General features: G+C 35.2%; 1 protein-coding gene across 3 annotated transcripts in view; it reads left to right on the top strand.

Annotated features, from left to right (window-relative positions):
- The window catches only part of GRM5 (glutamate metabotropic receptor 5), a 507,872-nt gene that overhangs the window by 174,309 nt on the left and 314,998 nt on the right, over nt 1-18,565 (top strand). For all 3 annotated transcript variants that reach the window (XM_042959448.1, XM_042959449.1, XM_042959450.1), the window contains exon 2: nt 3,102-3,351. In XM_042959448.1, coding sequence (XP_042815382.1) covers nt 3,102-3,351 — 250 coding nt within the window. The remainder of the gene's footprint in view (nt 1-3,101; nt 3,352-18,565) is intronic.

Here is an 18,565-nt window from a genome sequence, read left to right on the forward strand (position 1 = left end):
TAATAAATTTATGAACTTTTTAAGTTTCCCCTTTATTTTCATTTTTTATTTATTTATTTATTTATTTATTTATTTATTTATTTTAAATATGTATTTTTTTTTGAGAGAGAGGGAGAGTGTGTGCCCAGATGAGCTGGGGAGGGGCAGAGAGAGAGAGAGGGAGAGAGAGAATCCCAAGCAGGCTCCACACTGTCAACGCAGAGCCCAACACAGGGCTCGATTCCATGAACTGAGATCATGACCAGAGCCAAGATTAAGAGTTGGATGCTTAACTAACTGAGCCACCCAGGTGCTCCTCTCCTTTATCTTTAAATGTGTAATTCCAGAATACAGTCTTTAGATCAGTTACAGAAAATCTCAACATTTCAGGCCTCCAAATTTTATTGGAATGAATGGAATACATACTCCCATTTTTAATATCCAAATTACCATGGCTTGCTTTTATTAAATCAAAATTATTCTGCAGAATTTTCATGTCACACATATAATGAAACTATTTCCTATTTTAGTTTTAAAGAGTACTGCTTGGGTTTTGTTCTCAGAAAATCATATTTCCCCAACTAATTTAAGTTCATTCTTTAATCCAATGTTGAGTGTTAATGCTGTTGGCTCCATTATTTGTTTTAGATGCTCCAGGAGAGAGCAGTTTAACTGCACCTAGAACATTCTATAGTCCCAATAGGTGCAATTAATTGGGTTCAGTCTACCTATTAGATATGTTGTATATTTAACATATATTGTCTTATAATATATATTATAATTATGTATAATGTTTATTGTTATATATAATATTGTATAATAACAATTGTATATAATTATAAAATAATAATTATAAGCATTTCTTATAATATTTAAACTAGATATAATGTTTAACGTATATAATATACAAAATATCCATATATTAAGCAGTGTTACCTCTGATTTTCAGGTGAAAAAGCTAGATTTAGAGAGACTGTCCAAGCTAAATTAGAACTCAGATCTCTCTAATAACAAGATTCTCTCTCTATTACAAGCTGCTTCCATATAATTTACCGTATAAACAAAAACAATGTTAAAATGTTGTTGGGAGAAGTGCTAAAGATTATGGGTTTGTCAGATATTTTTTCTTGTTTAACTGTGAATATATTGAGAACTTTTATTATTGTCATCACGATCACTGTGTACCTAATTTCGCATTATGTATGCAAATACCCCAGCATTAATGATAGTATTAAGTGCAAGATAGTCAGTTGAAAAATAGAGGTCGCTAAAAATAAACCAGAGAATAATAGATTACTCAGATTAGTGTAAAGCTAGTAATTAAGGCCCTTGGGCACATTTTTCAGAGGGGGTCCTTTAAACTTTGTTAATTGCAAAATAGCTATATTGCCCACTTGCCATCATCATCAAGGTTCCTTGTTATTTTATTTCTGGAGAAAAAGGAAAGATGCAGCTGTCCCATCAGTATTTGTGGTCGGGACTTAAGCTGTCCTGCCCTGCCCTTTACAGTTTATTCATGAAGATAAAACTACACAAAAACCACCCTCAATGTCTGAGGATCTCATTTGCAGCAAAATACCTGTGCTGTAAGAAAACATACACAGGGTCAGGAGTGAGAAGATCTATGTTTAAACCAAGACTCTGCCACCTATTTGCTAAGTGTGAACTTCAATTTTATCAGTTGTGAGTGGAATTGGAAGATAATATTACCTCTATCACAGAGTTGGTGTAAGGAGCAGTGAGCTATAATCTGTATGAACAGACTTCAAAAATCAAAATGTTATATAGATATATGTATTTATAAGTTATCTCTACTATACTCATATAGTGAAGCCAATGCAATTGAATGCCTTGTACTTCTTTATTCATTTGAGATCCCCTCATGGTGAAATTCCAATCCTTGGTCTAGTTGATTGTTAGCCTAGTTACATCCTTATGTGCCCCGTAGCTTGGTTGTCTTGTAATAGGCTCCTATATTCTTAAAATCTTTCCCCCTTATCCACCTAATCTTTTGGAAACTCAGAAAATGAGCCTGTTACGATTTGTAAAGCCTTAAAACGCTCTAAAAATATCGAAAATTGACGTATCATGACCTTTATATCAGAAAAAGAAATGTAGATATAATTGGGCTTCTGAGTCTTCCAAAAGTCAGCCATGGATGAGTGGAGGGAGCAGAATCTGCACTCTTAGATTTGAGAATTCGGTGCAGCCTTCCACCTACTGGGTATGTAACTTTGAGTAAGTATAAACCTAACCATCTCATCTGTTTTCTTATCTGCAGAATGGAGGTCATAATGCATACCTCAGTATATTATCGTGAGAGTTAAGTGAGACCACATATATAAAGGTCTTGGTACACTTCCTGGCATACAGTTGATTGTCAGTATTGATCACCACTTTTCATTAATTTAAAGGACCACCATCAGTCCTTGGCTCCCCAAATTTGCAGAGGACATTGGAATTATTCCCCCAAATCACTAACTTCCCTGTGGTTGTGTAGAATGAAAATTTAAATATTTTTCATAAGCTTATACATTTATCTGTAACAAGACTGAAATCTCAATGATCTGGAATTTTTTGGTTGGGATAAAGCCACTAATACTTATGATTGCTAATAGAATATAATATGCATAATATTCTATAAAAATATAATACCACACAACATACAATATTCTACAACAACATCTATACTATATTTAGTATATGTATTATATCTTTAAATACAAGAATCTGATCTGGTGGGATGAGACAGTCATGCAGTGAGAAGCAAAGGGAAGTGAGATAGAATAAAAATACAGCGGATGAAAGTCTTCTATCATCTCACACTATAATATGAACTTTTTAAGTAAAGGGGGTGCTGAATTCCTTTTGCTTGTGCTTTTTATACTATTTTCTCTCTCAGTGGAAAAAAATGTTTAAAGTTCAATACATATAATGTAATTTCATTGTAAATTGCCTAAAGTGAACAAGTTAGTGAAAGAGCAAAAACTTATTCAGGTCTTCAGGCTCCAAGTTCAACACTACCAAATGACCATCATGCTCCCAGCCCTTCGCACTCTAACTGGACTCAGTGCATCCAGCACTCTCATTCACTACCCCTTTACTTATCTCTTTTCACACAGGCAACTATGGAGAAAGTGGGATGGAGGCTTTCAAAGATATGTCAGCCAAGGAAGGAATTTGCATCGCTCATTCTTACAAAATCTACAGCAACGCAGGGGAACAGAGTTTCGATAAGCTGCTGAAGAAGCTCAGGAGTCACTTGCCCAAAGCCCGGGTGGTGGCCTGCTTCTGTGAGGGCATGACTGTGAGAGGTCTCCTGATGGCCATGAGGCGCCTGGGTCTAGCAGGAGAATTTTTGCTTCTGGGCAGGTGAGTGGCAATGAGAAAATTCACATGAAGGTAATAATTTGGAAACATAAAATGGTGTATTTTGGTGCATAAGGACAGATGCTTTGGAAATTTAATCTGTGTAGTAGAAGTAGAACTTAAATATCATAAAACAGCAAAGCCTGGAAATAATCATGGAAAATAAGTAGATTTGCCATGTGCTGATTAATGATGATAACAGGACTCAACACATGAGATAATGATTACTTCAGTCTTAAAAAAATGGCTGTAAGGAAATGAGATGGGTTCTTAGAGAATTGGATAATTTCATCATTCCCTCAGGAAATAAACACTTTGAGACTTTTTGCTGTTGCTTTTGAAATTGATTTTAAAAATAGTTATATAAACTTGTTTCTATAATATAGAATCCTAGAATTTTAAGTTTGAAAGTGAGGAATTCCTTCAGGACTAATTTTTAAAAGCATTGGAAATGGATTCATTATTTTACATTACAAAAGTGTTATTACATTGCCTGATCACCTACATTGTTACCAGACACGTTTCTAAAACATTAACTTCTACAGGGATTGACTTTAATTATCTGGATAATTCACTTGATTGGTACAACTCGGCTTATTGCCTGCTGATGCTATTGAATCAGAATGTTAGAGTTCTCTTAGAAAAACAGAAATAGTAGTGTGTGTGTGTGTGTGTGTGTGTGTGTGTGTGTGTGTGTGTGTGTAAAGAGAAAGAGATACTCAGAACCAATGGTACAGTTCTGGTCTGAAAGCTGGCAGACTTGGGACCCAAGAAGAGCAGATGTTTGGGTTCAGTTCTGAAGGCCAGAAAAGACCAATGTCCCAACTCAAGCATTCATGAAGGAAGAGTTCCCTCTTATTCATTCTTTTTTATTCTACTCAGGTCTTCAATAGGTTGGATGAGGGCCACCCACATTAGGGAATCAAGCTTCACCACTTAGTCTATTGATATATATGTTAATCTCACCTGGAAAGACCCTCATAGACACACCCAGAATAATGTTTAGCCAAATATCTGGGCATCCCCTGACCCAGGAAATTGTCACATGAGATTAGCCATCACAGTTAGTAAAATGACCCCATAGTTTGACTTTGTGGATGCAGTTCACTGTTCTATAACTTTAAAAAGTTTTGTTATTGCATATCTTGTTTTAGTAGGCAGCCAATTAAAAAAATAGAGAAAACCTTCAGAACCACTGCATCTTTCTCAGTATTTCTGTCCACAATAGAATGCTAACTCACTTGTTAGTAATTTTTAATGGCTCATTAAAGAAAACATGCTTCCTTTATTTTCTAAATGCTTAACTGACCTTCTGTGATCAGACTTGGCTCCTGCTTGGCTACATTTTATGACAGCCACTTTATGTACCTAATGCTTTTCTGTCTGACCTGATGGCAATAGATTGATGGGACTATTTTAGTATGAGGCCAACTATCCTTCATAAAAATGATATCGAGTGAGATTCCTTTTTCACTGATGTCATACATTTCATCTAAAATCATCCCTAGTTGGCAAGAGTGATGCACCAGTTAGTTTCATACAACTCAGGAACATTCTCACTGCCAATATTAAATTCTAAAGTGCAGTGTTACCACTGGGGTAAAAAGAAAAGGAAATAAAGAAGCTAGCTTTAAACCATCCTGTTTTCCTTCTAGGGTATAAGAGATTCTGTAGCTCCTATCTGCTACTTTGCCAACATTAATGAGACAAATCGGCAGTATTTGTTTTTTAGCTATATGATTTGTCAACATTAAATAGTTTTTGATCACATGTACACAAGGAAAATAGGTAGGTATTTACTATATTTGCCATATTCCATCTATATTTTTTATTACCAACAGTACCACAAGGCCAAAATTCTATATTTTATATATACAGATATATGTTATATATCTATATATATGTTATTTTTAAGTAATCTCTACACCCAATGTAGGGCTCAAACTTACAACCCCAAGATCAACAGCTGCACACTCTACTGACTGAGCCATCCAGGTGTCCCTATTTTATATTTTTAAAATTTATTTTGTGTATGTCATTTATTGGAAGTTCTCTCCATATCATTTAATTCATGGAATAAGAGATGCATAACTTTTACTTAGGTTTCTTAATCACTTCATTAATTGGCTAATAATAATTCAACATTTACTTGAGCACCAGTTCATTTCACCTTAGAGGAGTTATGTTAGAAAAGCCATTCTTACTTACGACTTAAAAAAATAGGTTCCTATAGTTTCCACCTCTTGGCTCATATTCTTTTCTTTGAAAGTAACGTGATAGTCTTTCAGATATTTGGTAACAGTATGATGGTCGGTCCCCTTCATCTTCCCTTTGGGATGTTCCTACTTCTTCCTTTTCTACTTCATGGTGAAATGGCACTGTAGGTATTAATAAAACCATTTATCAAGACCATTTGTAGAATAATTTATGAACTGTTTTGTGCCAATTACTACTCTAAGCTCTGTACATGTGTTGTTTCATTTATTTATTTGATAGATACTGACTGGCTGTTATACGTTAAGATGGTTGGGATATGTCAGTGAATGAAACAGATAATACTCACTACCTTTATGGACCTTGCAGGTGGTAAATTAGATAGAAGGTGGCAAGTGCTATGAAAGAAAAAATAAATGAATCTAAGAACAACTTCATATTGAATTCTATTATCCCCATTTTATAGACAAGGAATCTAAGTCTCAATTTATATTGAGTAATAGTGATGTGGAGAAGGCCATATAGATGTATGCATTGAAAACAAAATTAAATATAAGTCTGTGTAATTGTAGAGACTGAGCATTTAGCACTGTGTTCTATTACTTTTCAGTAAATTTAAAATATTCCTATTCATAAGAGTGGAGGTCAAGGGTAGTGAGCAGAAAGGCAAAATTTAATAATTATGAGAATATTTAGTTCATTTACTCACTCTCATTTTCCAAGTGAGGAAACTGATACCCCCAAAGTTTGGATAACATGGTCAAGGTCACACAAAAGCCCAATTGCTGTGGCCCATAATCCAGTGCTTTTCTCTACCAGACTGTCTCCTGTAAAAGAGAAACAGTGGAGAAGTTGTCTGATAACAAACTCCAAGTTCTTCATAGATTCTGGGTATGTAAAGAAACTATCTTAGATAATTCAAATTTAAGTTAGCATTTTTATTTTAACACTACCCCCTAAAAATTCAGTTCACCCTATAACTTCTATAGTTGACACACAATGTTACATTAGTTTCAGGCATACAGTTTAGTAATTCAACATCTCTATATGTTACACTATGCTCACCACAAATGTATGTACCATCTGTCACCATACAATGCTATTACAGTATCATTGACTATATTCTCTATGATGTACTGTTAGTAACTTGAGATTATTTTGTTTGCATATATTCTCCCAATCTCCCTGCATGCTCTTTCCTTCCCCTACCCAACTCAGACCTGGTTGGATGGTTCTTAGAAATTAGAAGTCAAGGCTATGAGAAAGGAATCTATATTCACAGCTTTCTAGAGGGTCCTGTTTTGTTATAAATCTGTCCAGTTGCCATGGGACAGCCATGTTTAATAGGTCATTCAACTAAAATGCATGGTGGGACTAATAAGATAACACTGCTGCTGAGACAACTTCATCGTCAACATATCTCGCCATCTGTACTGCACATCAGAAGGGTGTTAGAGTGATATAGACCTGGCTACTGTGTCTTCTCGCTTGAACTCAGGGTAATCCATTGTCTCATTGCCAATGAAAATGTCCTGTCCAGGTCCCTGAAATAGTCTTGCTAAACATTTTGGCCCTGAAAGCAGAATGGGATCAATAATATGAACAGTAATGAAATTTCTAAAGGTGCTTTTCTAGAATGGATACAGTGTTTTAGTTTTTACTTGGGAAAATATCATTTGAGGTATATTATTTACAAGTTATAAACTTAAATCTGAACTTGGAAACAAGGACCAACTTTTAGCAAATTAACTACTTCAAGATTGGTTTTTATCTTGTCTATAATTAACTAACACTATTTATCTATTTGAATTAAGAATCTCCGTCCTTCAATATGATGATTATTACCAGGCTGCCAGAGGAAATGTACTTAAATTTCAAAGCTATTTGGGAATTATAACCAGTATTTCTTATCATGAGGTCACTCTACATCAATGTTTTTCAAAATGGAAAGGACAAGAGCTTATTCTAATAAATATCTTTGTGGCTAGAATTACAAACAATTGTTCTACTAGAACTATTATAGTAGGCATTCTTCAGAAGTTGACATTAGTCTTTAATCTTTGCATATCAGGAGTATTCATTCTAAATTAAAGCCATTTTAAAAATAAGTATATTTGCACACTGGGCCATTCATTATCATTTAATTGTGATGAGAAAAAACAAAACAAAACTTAATTTTCATTGAGTTCCTGTTATGTGTCAGGAGACAAGGAGAGAGGGAAAGAGAGTGGGGAAGAAAGGAGGAAACAGTGAGAAGAGAGAAGAGTGGGGGTAGAGGAAGAGAGAGAGATTAATTTAATGCTCTAAGCAATGAATATGTTAAGTTTTAGGTGCCTTTGAGTTTGGTAATAATGACCCCATTTTTTCAGGGGAACAAATTGAGACTCAAAGAGGCTAAATGACTGGAAAAGATCATACCAGTTTCTTATACCAGTGGCCATTCTGAGTATCATGAAGAGAGAAGTGTTAGCAACATAACTGTTTCTACACTTGTGATAAGCTCCATTTAAGTTTGCTTTCTTTTTGCTTTTGTTGTTTTAGGTTACCCTTTGAAAATTAGATAAACTTAATAAAATGCCTGGAAAATTATTGAGCTTTTTGTGATGAATGTATAGTGCAGATAAATCTAGCCAAACTATGCTCTACTTTGCCTGGAGATTTTTATACTTATCCACATTTGAGTTCAGACTAATTGTGTGATGTTCAGTCTATAAACAAGCAGTTATTTAGATGCATCTGACTCAGACCATGTGCAAAACTCTCTAAACCACGAGGGTTGAGCACAGAGGGTAAGGGGAGCATGTGTGAAAAAGTTTGGAGAGGAGCCTAAGAAATAACATTTTCAGCCTTGTAGTATTTTGACATTTATCCCATTATTGGAGAAGCCTTTCTGTGGGAGTAAGAATATGATAGATGTGATAGTTCCAAAGATAACTTGGGTATAGATTATGGATTAGAAGTGATAGGGTGGATACAGAGGAAACAGTATCCCTAATAAAAATGATACCATCAAGGACTAAGCAGCAGATCAAGAGCTATTTACTAATTAAAATGTGCTTATTATGTATTTGTTATGGTGTTATCAGGGTATATGCATATGTCCAAACTCATCAAAATGTATCAAAATTGATATACAACTCAGTACATTGAAAAAAATCAGTAGGAGCTGTTGGGTGCATTGGATATTGTAGAGAAGCATGGGGAAGACGACAGGAGTGACTCCTAAGATTCTGGTGCTTTATAACAAGATGAGTAATGATCACTACGGAGATGAAGAGAGTTGGAGAAGAATCAGGTGTGAAGTAGGGAGCAGATCATGAGTTCGGTTTTGGATAAACTGCCCTGATGTGCATTTCAAACATAAATATAGCCAAGAAAACTGGAGAATATGTCAGTCTGGAGCTCAAAAGAGATATATAGCCTGTAAATAAAAATGCATGAATCATCTGAGTAATTTAGATTTATGAACAGAATGCATGAGTATGTAAAATTCAAGTTGGTGAAGTCTGAGAACTTAGCCTTGAAAGAAATCTCAAAATGTTATGATTGGAAAAAGGATGAACTATGAAAAGACCATAGGGAGAAAGCAAATCCAGAGTTGGAGGAGGAAAACCCAGAGAATGTTATGTCATCCCAGCAAGTGTGGAATGTTTAAAGGAGGGGCTACCCGTGTCAAAGAATTCTAGATCAAGTGGAAATAATACTGAAAGGGCCTTTGGATTTATTGAGGTAGAAGTAATTGGTGATTTAGCAAGAGATGGACAAATGGAGAAATCAAAGTGGATTGAGAATGAAGTAGCTAAATGTTAAGTAGGAGCTGGGAAAATGAACCCATGGCATGTAAGCCACTGTTTTGTGAGGTTAAACTAATAAATGGAGATTGGAGAATGATAAAACTCTCTCTCAAGGAAAAATTGGGTCAAAAGACAGGTGTTTAACACAGTAGTTCTTTGTTTTCCAAAAATGTAATTTATGATCATGAAAAAATAATTTTAACAGTGAACAAAGCTATACAGTGAAAAGCACTTATATTTTTATACCTGTGTTAGCACAAGGTATTAATAAATTATTTGGTACTTGCTAATTTTATAGGTGAAAACTGTCATCATAGTGTTTTAATTTGTAGTCGTTTATGAGATTCTATGTCTTTCATATGTGAATGAGTGATATATATTTATATTTTCTTTAGACTTCAGGAACTTAGTTTTTTCTGTTTATTTTTCCTTATTGATTTATACAAAAGTATTTTATAAATTAAGTAGTTCATTGACACGTGTAGCAAATATTTTCCCTCTTGTTATTTAATTTTGACTTCGTGGCATTTTGGGCAATGCCAGCCTTTTTCTTTTATGACTCATAAAGATTTGTAACCTGCATACACAGCCCAGTCACAGAGATTTGGTTGTTTAATTTTAGGATCCAGGTAGGATAGGGGGTTTAATAAACGAGGGAGGACACTTAATTCCGTAAAACTCCTAAGATGTGGGAATCGGGGGCTGTTAAAGCAAAGGTGGATGGAGCAAGCTGAGAAGGTTAATTCCAGAAGTGGAACATATTTTTTTTTAACGAGGTAGGTATGTTTAAAGGTTTAAAAACAGGAAAATCACTTGATAGCCCCCATTTTCTTCCTAATTTTGGAGGCAAGAGCAGAATGTGTGTGTGTTACAGGGCTAGGGGTAGCAACGGATTGAGAAGTTGTCACTAAAAGTTGAAGAACAAGGAAAACTACACTGTTAATAAGTGATTTTATATATTATCTTTGTTTTATATTATTCTGTCTGTTACAAGCAAGAGAGAGAGAAAGATCTGTCTATACTATAATGGAGAAATACTCTTAACTGCAAATTTAACATTTGCATATGTACTGTCTCATCAAGTATTGTAATGAATTGTCAATGTTAGGGTTATTTTAAAGGTTGATTAAACAACAGCCCTGTTCTCAAATTAAAAACCAATGGAAATGAGTCAAGGAGATTAATGTATCTCAGCTAATTAGAGACCAAGTCTTTGATCTGTGACCAAATGGACTTCCTAACATAATTCCCCAACCCCAGAGTCACAGCGAGGGCTGGACAATAACAGGACTTTCCTGCTATAGAAGATAGATGGCTTTCAGAATGACAGTAGGAAAACTCAGATTCAGAGTCCAGACTGCTCCATAAGAAAAGAAGAGGCTAAGTCACACCTTCTCAATTCTTCTTCCACCTTACCAGACAGGCCAGTCATTAATTCCCAGAAGGGAGGGAGATGGTAAAGACAAGCTGCATGTTTTCTTTTCGTGCTTTTCCCTCCTGGAGAGGGGAAAGCTCTCTGGAATGCTACTTTGTGAAATTTAGAGTGAGAAATATTCTTCTTACTCTCTCAAGTCCTTTCTGAAGTAGATAAAGAATATTAACTTGACTTCACAAATGAAGACTCTGAGCTCAGAGACATTACCTGTCTCAACAATATCACCATGCTTATTAGATGTGCAGCTGAAATGTAAATGAAACAAGTTGCATTGTAAGGTGCTATGGATCTGACAGCTGAAAATGCCTAGAAGGAGAACATAAGGCCTTAATGTTATTGGACAGAGAAAGATTCCTGTGTGAGGGATGAAAACAACAAATGATTTCAAAGGCCTCCTCCAGTACCGGGGCTTGAGCTTTAGAGGCACCTGTATCTCAGAGGGTTCTGGTAACTTTAAGACAAACTGCACTTGCAAAATATATTTAAGTAAAATTTAAAATAATTGGATGATAATAATAGCTCTTTATGGAGTGCTTTTTATGTAACAAGCCCTATCCTGAGTGGCTGGTTTTCCTGCATTAATTTGTTAACTTTTCATAACATTCCTATTTGAAAGCTATTATTATTAACCTTCTTTTATTACTGAGGCACAGAGAGACAAGCAATTTGCTCTAGATCACACAGGCAGTAAGTGGCAGAGAGGGCATTAGAAGGTGGTCTGTATCCTTAACCACTATGGTAAACTATTGAAATCTCTGATAATTCTTTATTTCAATAATAAACTTGATTCTTATGGTATAAAAGATTAATTTATTTTTCTCTATTACTGAAATAGGCAATATTTAATAAAGAGAAATTAGCAATGAAAGATGACTGTGAAAGAGAGATCCCCCCTCCTCCTCCTCCCCTTACTCCTCCTCCTCCCTCCTAATATAAATAAAATCTAGAGCAATCCAGATTGTGTAAACTAGAAGAATTCAATTATTAGATAGACTCTTCAGTCTGCATTACTATGTTTCCATGGCAACAATCTGATGAAATTTATTTTTCAGCAAACAGAAAAGTGTAAAGTTTCTTTATAAGAATGATCAAGAACCTGTGAAGAAACAAAGGCAAACATAGAATATTATTCTGTGGTGAAACCAGGTGAAATCCCTTTGCTCTTCCCTTGTTTTCTGGAATACTAATATGATTTGGTGGAGTGAATATCTTATGTACAGGTTTCTGTTAGTTTGAGGATACTAGGATATCATTCTAAAACAGGGGCTGGCTAACTAAGTAAGGCCTGTGAATCAAATCCACCTTCTGTTTTTGTAAATAAAGTTTTGTTGGAAAAAACACACTCATTTACACAATGTCTGTGGCTACTTGGGGGCTATATTTATAGAACTGAGTAGTTGTAACAAAGACTATATGTTAAAGCCTAAACTATTTATTATGTGGCCTTTAAAAAAAAGTTTTCTGACCCCTGATTTCAAGGGTTTTTCCCCCATCTACTGAGATAGCTCTGCTTACTTACATATATTTTAGGGCCCGGAGGAGTGTTTATTCAGTGGCAGTCCTGGTTTGCACATAAACTCTACATTCTTTTCAATTCTCCTTGAGGTTTGAAGGCCTCTTGTGGGTCGTGGGATCAGACAGTCCTACGAATTTTGATCGGAGTTAGAGGCACAGGTTTGGGTGCTGTGTTTAGTGTGGAGAGGTGAGCAAGCACAAAGGAGTTTGTTGCTGTTGTTGTTGTTGTTGTTGTTTTAAGCATTCTGGAACATAATGTTCAAAGCGGTTGAAGCGTACAGTGCAAATACCTCTTGGGGCCCTTTGTGGCACAGTTGGTTAAGCTTCTGACTCTTGATTTTGGATCAGGTCATGATCTCATGGTTGTGAGATTCAGCCCCATGTTGGGCTCCATACTGAGCATGGAGCCTGCTTGGGATTCGCTCGCTCGCTCTCTCTCTCTCTCTGATCTGATTCTGTCTCTCTCTCCAAAAAATATAAATATAAATAAAAGTAAATATTGAACCACCTCTTTATTCAATCCTGAGTGATTTAATCTTATCTAAAATAAAAGAACGTACTAAGTTTAATAAAGAATGCACTGTTTGGTTGTAAATGTTAGTCTTTCTAAAAAAGTTATTTTTACTCCTCTCATTTACTAAATTAACTGATGACATAGATTAAAAAATTATCCTTTCTTCTTTTATCCTTCTTCCCCATTTTCCTGAGAGTTACTTTTCTAAAAAAGAAAATTTAGTTATGTAATCCTTCTACATAATAATCTTACTTGGCTCTCTTTTTCTTTCATATTCAAGTCTCTAATCTGGCATACATGGCCCTTTAAAATATGGGCAAATCTGCCACTTATCTCCTATTATACTCACAGGTGATATTTACAATATTGATAACTATTTACAACATGGGTCCAACTAGAACAGATGAGAATCATAGTCAATGGGTACCTCTGTGCCAATACATGCCACCTAAGTAGAGGAATTGCTACGTTTCTATTCACCCTTCCACCACTATCAACTCCTTATCTTTCCTGTATCAAAATTCTAATAATTCACCAAACATACCAAGCTTACAGCATCACCCACACTGTCATCCTTGGAAAGATCTCCCGGCCTTTCTTACCGTGAAACTCAAGTGTGTCATGTGAGACATTATCCAACAGTTTCAAAGACTTCCTAAACTCTGTTAGGACTTCCACAAATCCCTTAAAGCCCCTATGACTTTCTGTTTTTCTGTTTTCCTCTCCCTCTTCTGCACTGGAATATGAGCTCTCTGAAGTGTGTGCGAAGGTTTATTAATCTTTGTGACTTCTGGTACCTAACATATTATGAACATTTGAGAATAGATATGACTACAGAAGAAAATCAAGTGTAGCGGTTATGTAGGGGTAGAAAAAGGCTTTCTCAACTCCAGTTAGCCTAAGTGAAAGGGAGGTTTTTCAAGCTCTTGTGGAATAGAAAGCATTATGTGAATGCAGGCCACTCTGCAAGGAAGCCAGCTAAAGGCCCCATGGTAGAGGGCAGAGGTACTTCCTAGGACACCCTCGTGATTTCGCGTGAGAGGTCTGTTTCGTAGGTTTTAATGCAGAATGGGAACATCTGGCCCTCACAAAACACATCAGTGAAAAATGAGGCACTTTCTATGAAGCTAAGTCATACAATTGACTGACCACTTTCAATGGTGAAAGTCAAATTATTAGTGAAATGGTGAGATAAGGAATGCCATGACCATGTTTGTACACATGTCTGTGCCATTTCAAAGGAAGGCTTCACAGGTTTTAGCTCCTTGCGAATGGAAAGTTTAGTTTTTTCAGGACTCTGACCATAATGCATTAGTCTTGCCAACTGAAGTGAATGTATATTAGAAATGGTTCAGTTGTTCAGAACACTTTAAAGCTTTATAGTCAACTACTGCCCTATCAAGACATGAATATGGAACTTTATTTTTCAAGATGACTTATAGAGACTCTCTAAATTTAACATTTTTGGACCTCTAAATCTGCTTTGTTTCTATAAGAAACCGGTTTTAGAGCAGCTTTGGGTTCATAGCAAAATTGAGAGGAAGGTAGTGACATTTCCCATAATCTCCCTCCCATACACATGCATGGTCTTCCCATTATTAACAACACCCCCTGCCCCGACCAGTGGTGAGTTTATTACAGTTGATGAACCTGCATTGATACATCATTATCACTCAGAGTTCATAGTTTACATTGTGGCTCACTCTTGGTGTTGTACATGCTATGAGTGCAGAGAAGTGTATAACAAGTACCCATCATTATAGTATCATACAGAACATTTTCACTACTTTAAAAACCCTCTCTAAATTCTGCCTGTTCATCACTTTCCCCCCACTAACCTTTGGCAACCAGTGATCTCTTTACAGTCTCCATAGTTTTGGCTTTTCCAGAATATCATATAGTTGGAATCATATAGTATGTAGCCTTTTCAAATCGTCTTCTTTCACTTAGTAATATGCACTTAAGTTACCCTCATGGCTTTATAGCTCATTTCTTTTTAAAGAGGAATAATATCTCTTGGGTACCACAGTTTATTTTAACCATTCACCTACTGAAGGACATCTTGGTTGCTTCCAACTTGGTAATTACAAATAAAGCTCTTATAAACATCCCTGTGCAGGTTTTTGTGTTGGTGTAAGTTTTCAGTTCATTTGGGTAAATACCAAGGAGCATGAATATTGGATTGTATGGTAAGGGTATGTTTACATTTGTAAGAAACTACTAAACTGCCTTTCAAAGTGTATCATTTTGTATTTATATCAAGAATGAGTAAAAGTTCCTTTTGCTCCATAGTCTTGGCATTTGGTGTTTTCAGGGTTCTGGATTTTATATTTTTTTATTAAATTTTTTAAAGTTTTTACTTATTTTGAGAGACAGAGACAGCAGAGGAAGGACAGAGAGTGATGGAGAAAGAGAATCCCAGGCAGGCTCTGTGCTGTCAGTGCGGAGCCTGATGCAGGGCTCAAACTCATGAGCCGTGAGATAATGACCTGAGCCAAAACCAAGAGTCGGACGCTTAACCGACTGAGCCACCCAGGTGCCCCTATATTTATTTAATTTTAATATATTTTACAGTACTATATTGATAAAACAAAGTCAAAAAAGAATATTTTCCAAACTCCCAATTTCTAAAGATGAATGTTCCTACTTTTTTTTTTAGTGTATAATATAGTGTTAATGTAAATAGACATTACACTAATGCACATTTTTCCATTATTTCTTCTGTTTTTTCTTTACTTCTTGGTTCTCACCCTACCTCACTCCTCTTCTCTCCTTCCTCCCAGGTAACAAATATGAATAACTTGGCTGTTTTATTCCTCAGATTTCTTCTTGATCTTATAGTGTACACATTCCCACCATACCAATTTTTCTTTGTTGTTGTTTTTTTGGACTCTGAATATGTTCTGTCATACTTTTCATATACATAATCAAATATGGTTCTTTTGCAGATTGTGGATTTTCTTTGATCAAAATTTCTCTGAAAAAAAGAAAGAAAAGAAACATCACGTTTCTCTGAAACCAAGAGAATATTGTTTTTTTACCTTTATTCATTTAATCCAACCAGAATTTTTTCAGTTAACTCACTACAGTATAAGATCCACCATTATTTTCTTTAAGGTAGATTTTCAGGTGTGCCTGCAGGAGTTATTCCATACATAATCCTTTCCCAATGAAATAACAATAATGCTTTGTTTATTAAATTTTATGTTTTTAAAATTCTGTATTTTCTGTATACTAATTTTAGATTTTTCTTTGGTACCACTATTTTCTCTTTTGCTAGCAGCATCGTGTTTTTATTATATTGTCTTTTTTAAAAAAATTTTTTAATGTTTATTTATTTTTGAGAGACAGAGTGAGAGTGGGGTGGCATATGAGGCAGAGAGAGAGGGAGACACAGAATCTGAAGTAGGCTCCAGGCTCTGAGTTGTCAGCACAGAGCCCAATGCAGGGCTCAAACTCATGAACCAGGAGATCATGACCTGAGTTGAAGATGGACACTCAACCAAATGAGCCATCCAGGTGCCGCTATTATATTGTCTTTTTAGTGAACTTCAATAACTAGTAATGCATGCTCCCCCCATTATTCTTATTTCTATAATTATCTTTATTAAATATTGTTCATCACTAACAACTTTAAGATTATTTTTCTAATTATAAAATTAGTTTCTAAATATTAATTTTTGAGGGGTTTAAATTTTAATATTAGATGTTCTAATCCAAAAATAGGGAACAGATTTTAGTCAGATGTTTATATCCCTCCATAAAGATAGATTACTTTATGAAGATTTTGTATTTTTATTGAATTATTACTGTGCTTGTAGTACTTGTTAGCGTATTTTTATGTCCAGTTAATTTTTGCTAGTGTAGGGAGAGCAACTTGATGTTTGTATAATTCAAATTCCTTTTTTAATATTTGCAATTTTTCCAGAAGCTTTGTATTTTCTAGATATGCAATAATTTTATCAGCACAAAATAATTGACTCATTTCCTCTCCATTACTTATACTGATGATTTAATTTTTCGATTTATTGTATTCACTCTAAAATTCTAAAACCTAAAGTCTCTAAAACATTGGTGTGTAATAGTAATGATAACCAGTATCATTTTCTGTACTTGATTTTGATGAGCTTATTTCATTATTTTACTAATTAGGATGAAATCTGTATTTTTTTCTTTAGCGTATTTACTTATTTTCTTCTTTTTACATTCATTTTAGCACAAGATTTGGTGTTCATATCTTCAGCACAAGCATTGGTTGTCATATATTCAGATCCAAATACACAAAGAACATACACACATACTCACAGACACACATACACTCACACATACTCACAAACTCAGAACAAATAAAATGAGATGTGAAATTAGGACCCTGAGTGCTGATTTCACAGTTTTCTCTATCATGAAGAATACTTTCAAAAATGACATTTGGATCTGGTCAAGAAGGCAACCTGAACACACTAGTTTACCTTCCTTCTGCCTTCAAATCCATTGAACTGCCATGCCATTTCATTTAGAGTAAAAGCCACAATCTTTACAATATGTTGCCAGAGTCCCACATGTATCCCCCCACCCATCTCCTGTTGGTTCTCTCCTTTTTCACTCTGGTCCAGCCATAATGGTCTTCCTACTGTTCCTCAAAAAACCTGAGTTGCATATTCACTTCAAAGCCTATGTATTTAGTGTTCCCTCTGACTGAAGCAGTCTTCTCTGAAGTCTTTACCTGAAGTTCAGCATGCATTACCTTCTACTATGCTACATATTTTTCTTATTCACTTGGTTCATTGTCTTTCTAATCTGTGCCAGAAGATAAGCTCCAGGAAGGCAGGGAGTTTTATCATTTTGTTAATTTCTCTATCCTCTGTCTCTGGAAAAACACCTGTCTCACTCTCTCTCTCAAAATAAATAATCATTAAAAAAGAAAAATAAGAAAGAGGGGCCGAATATATTAGGACAAAATTAAAAGCTAATAGTTCCAGAGATCTCCATGAAATATGGGCACGTATGAGGGGATGAGTCATGTGAGACCCAGAAAGATGAGATGTGCTTGAAGATGAGGGTATTAAAATGCAAGAGTGCTGATGTGGAGTAGTGCCAAATGAGGTCATGGCCCAGGAGGTGGCCCTAGGAGAGGGTGACTGAGTTAATATAAAGGTGAATGGCACTGCCAGTCACTCACTGATTGTTACTTACATGAATGTTGAATTTGCTAGGGTTTCTGTGTTTTTAGTGTCCAAAATGTTCTCATCTCATCTCTAAAAAAAAAAAAGAAAGAAAGAAAAAAAAGAAAAAAACAAAAACAAAACAAGGCCATTTGTCATGTGTACAAATCATTTATCCAGCCTGAGAAGAGAACACTATTTTTGAAAAAAGAAAAATCCATTGCAAATAAACTTTTTGTTTCCCACAATAGAATCTTCATTCTGGTAATATGCCAAATAACGTATAAGAGGTAACTACATTTAATATGGTAGTCCCTCAAGAGATTATTATAGCTTGGCAATTCCATTTTTATATTTTTGCAGTTTTTATAACAGGCTGGATTATGTGGTAAAACAATTGAAAAAAGCAGTGGTGAAAACTCCTGTGGGAAAATTTCATTTTTAAAAATATTACATAATCTTATGATTTCTAAGTAGACATGGAGGATATTTTTTAGCTTAGAATTTGCTACTGTACATTTTGAGGCAATATCATAACTAACAAAGTGCTAATACCTTATATTTCTGTAGTGCTTTAAAGATT

The sequence above is a fragment of the Panthera tigris genome, chromosome D1, assembly GCF_018350195.1.
Source record: "Panthera tigris isolate Pti1 chromosome D1, P.tigris_Pti1_mat1.1, whole genome shotgun sequence".
Lineage (NCBI taxonomy): Eukaryota > Metazoa > Chordata > Mammalia > Carnivora > Felidae > Panthera > Panthera tigris.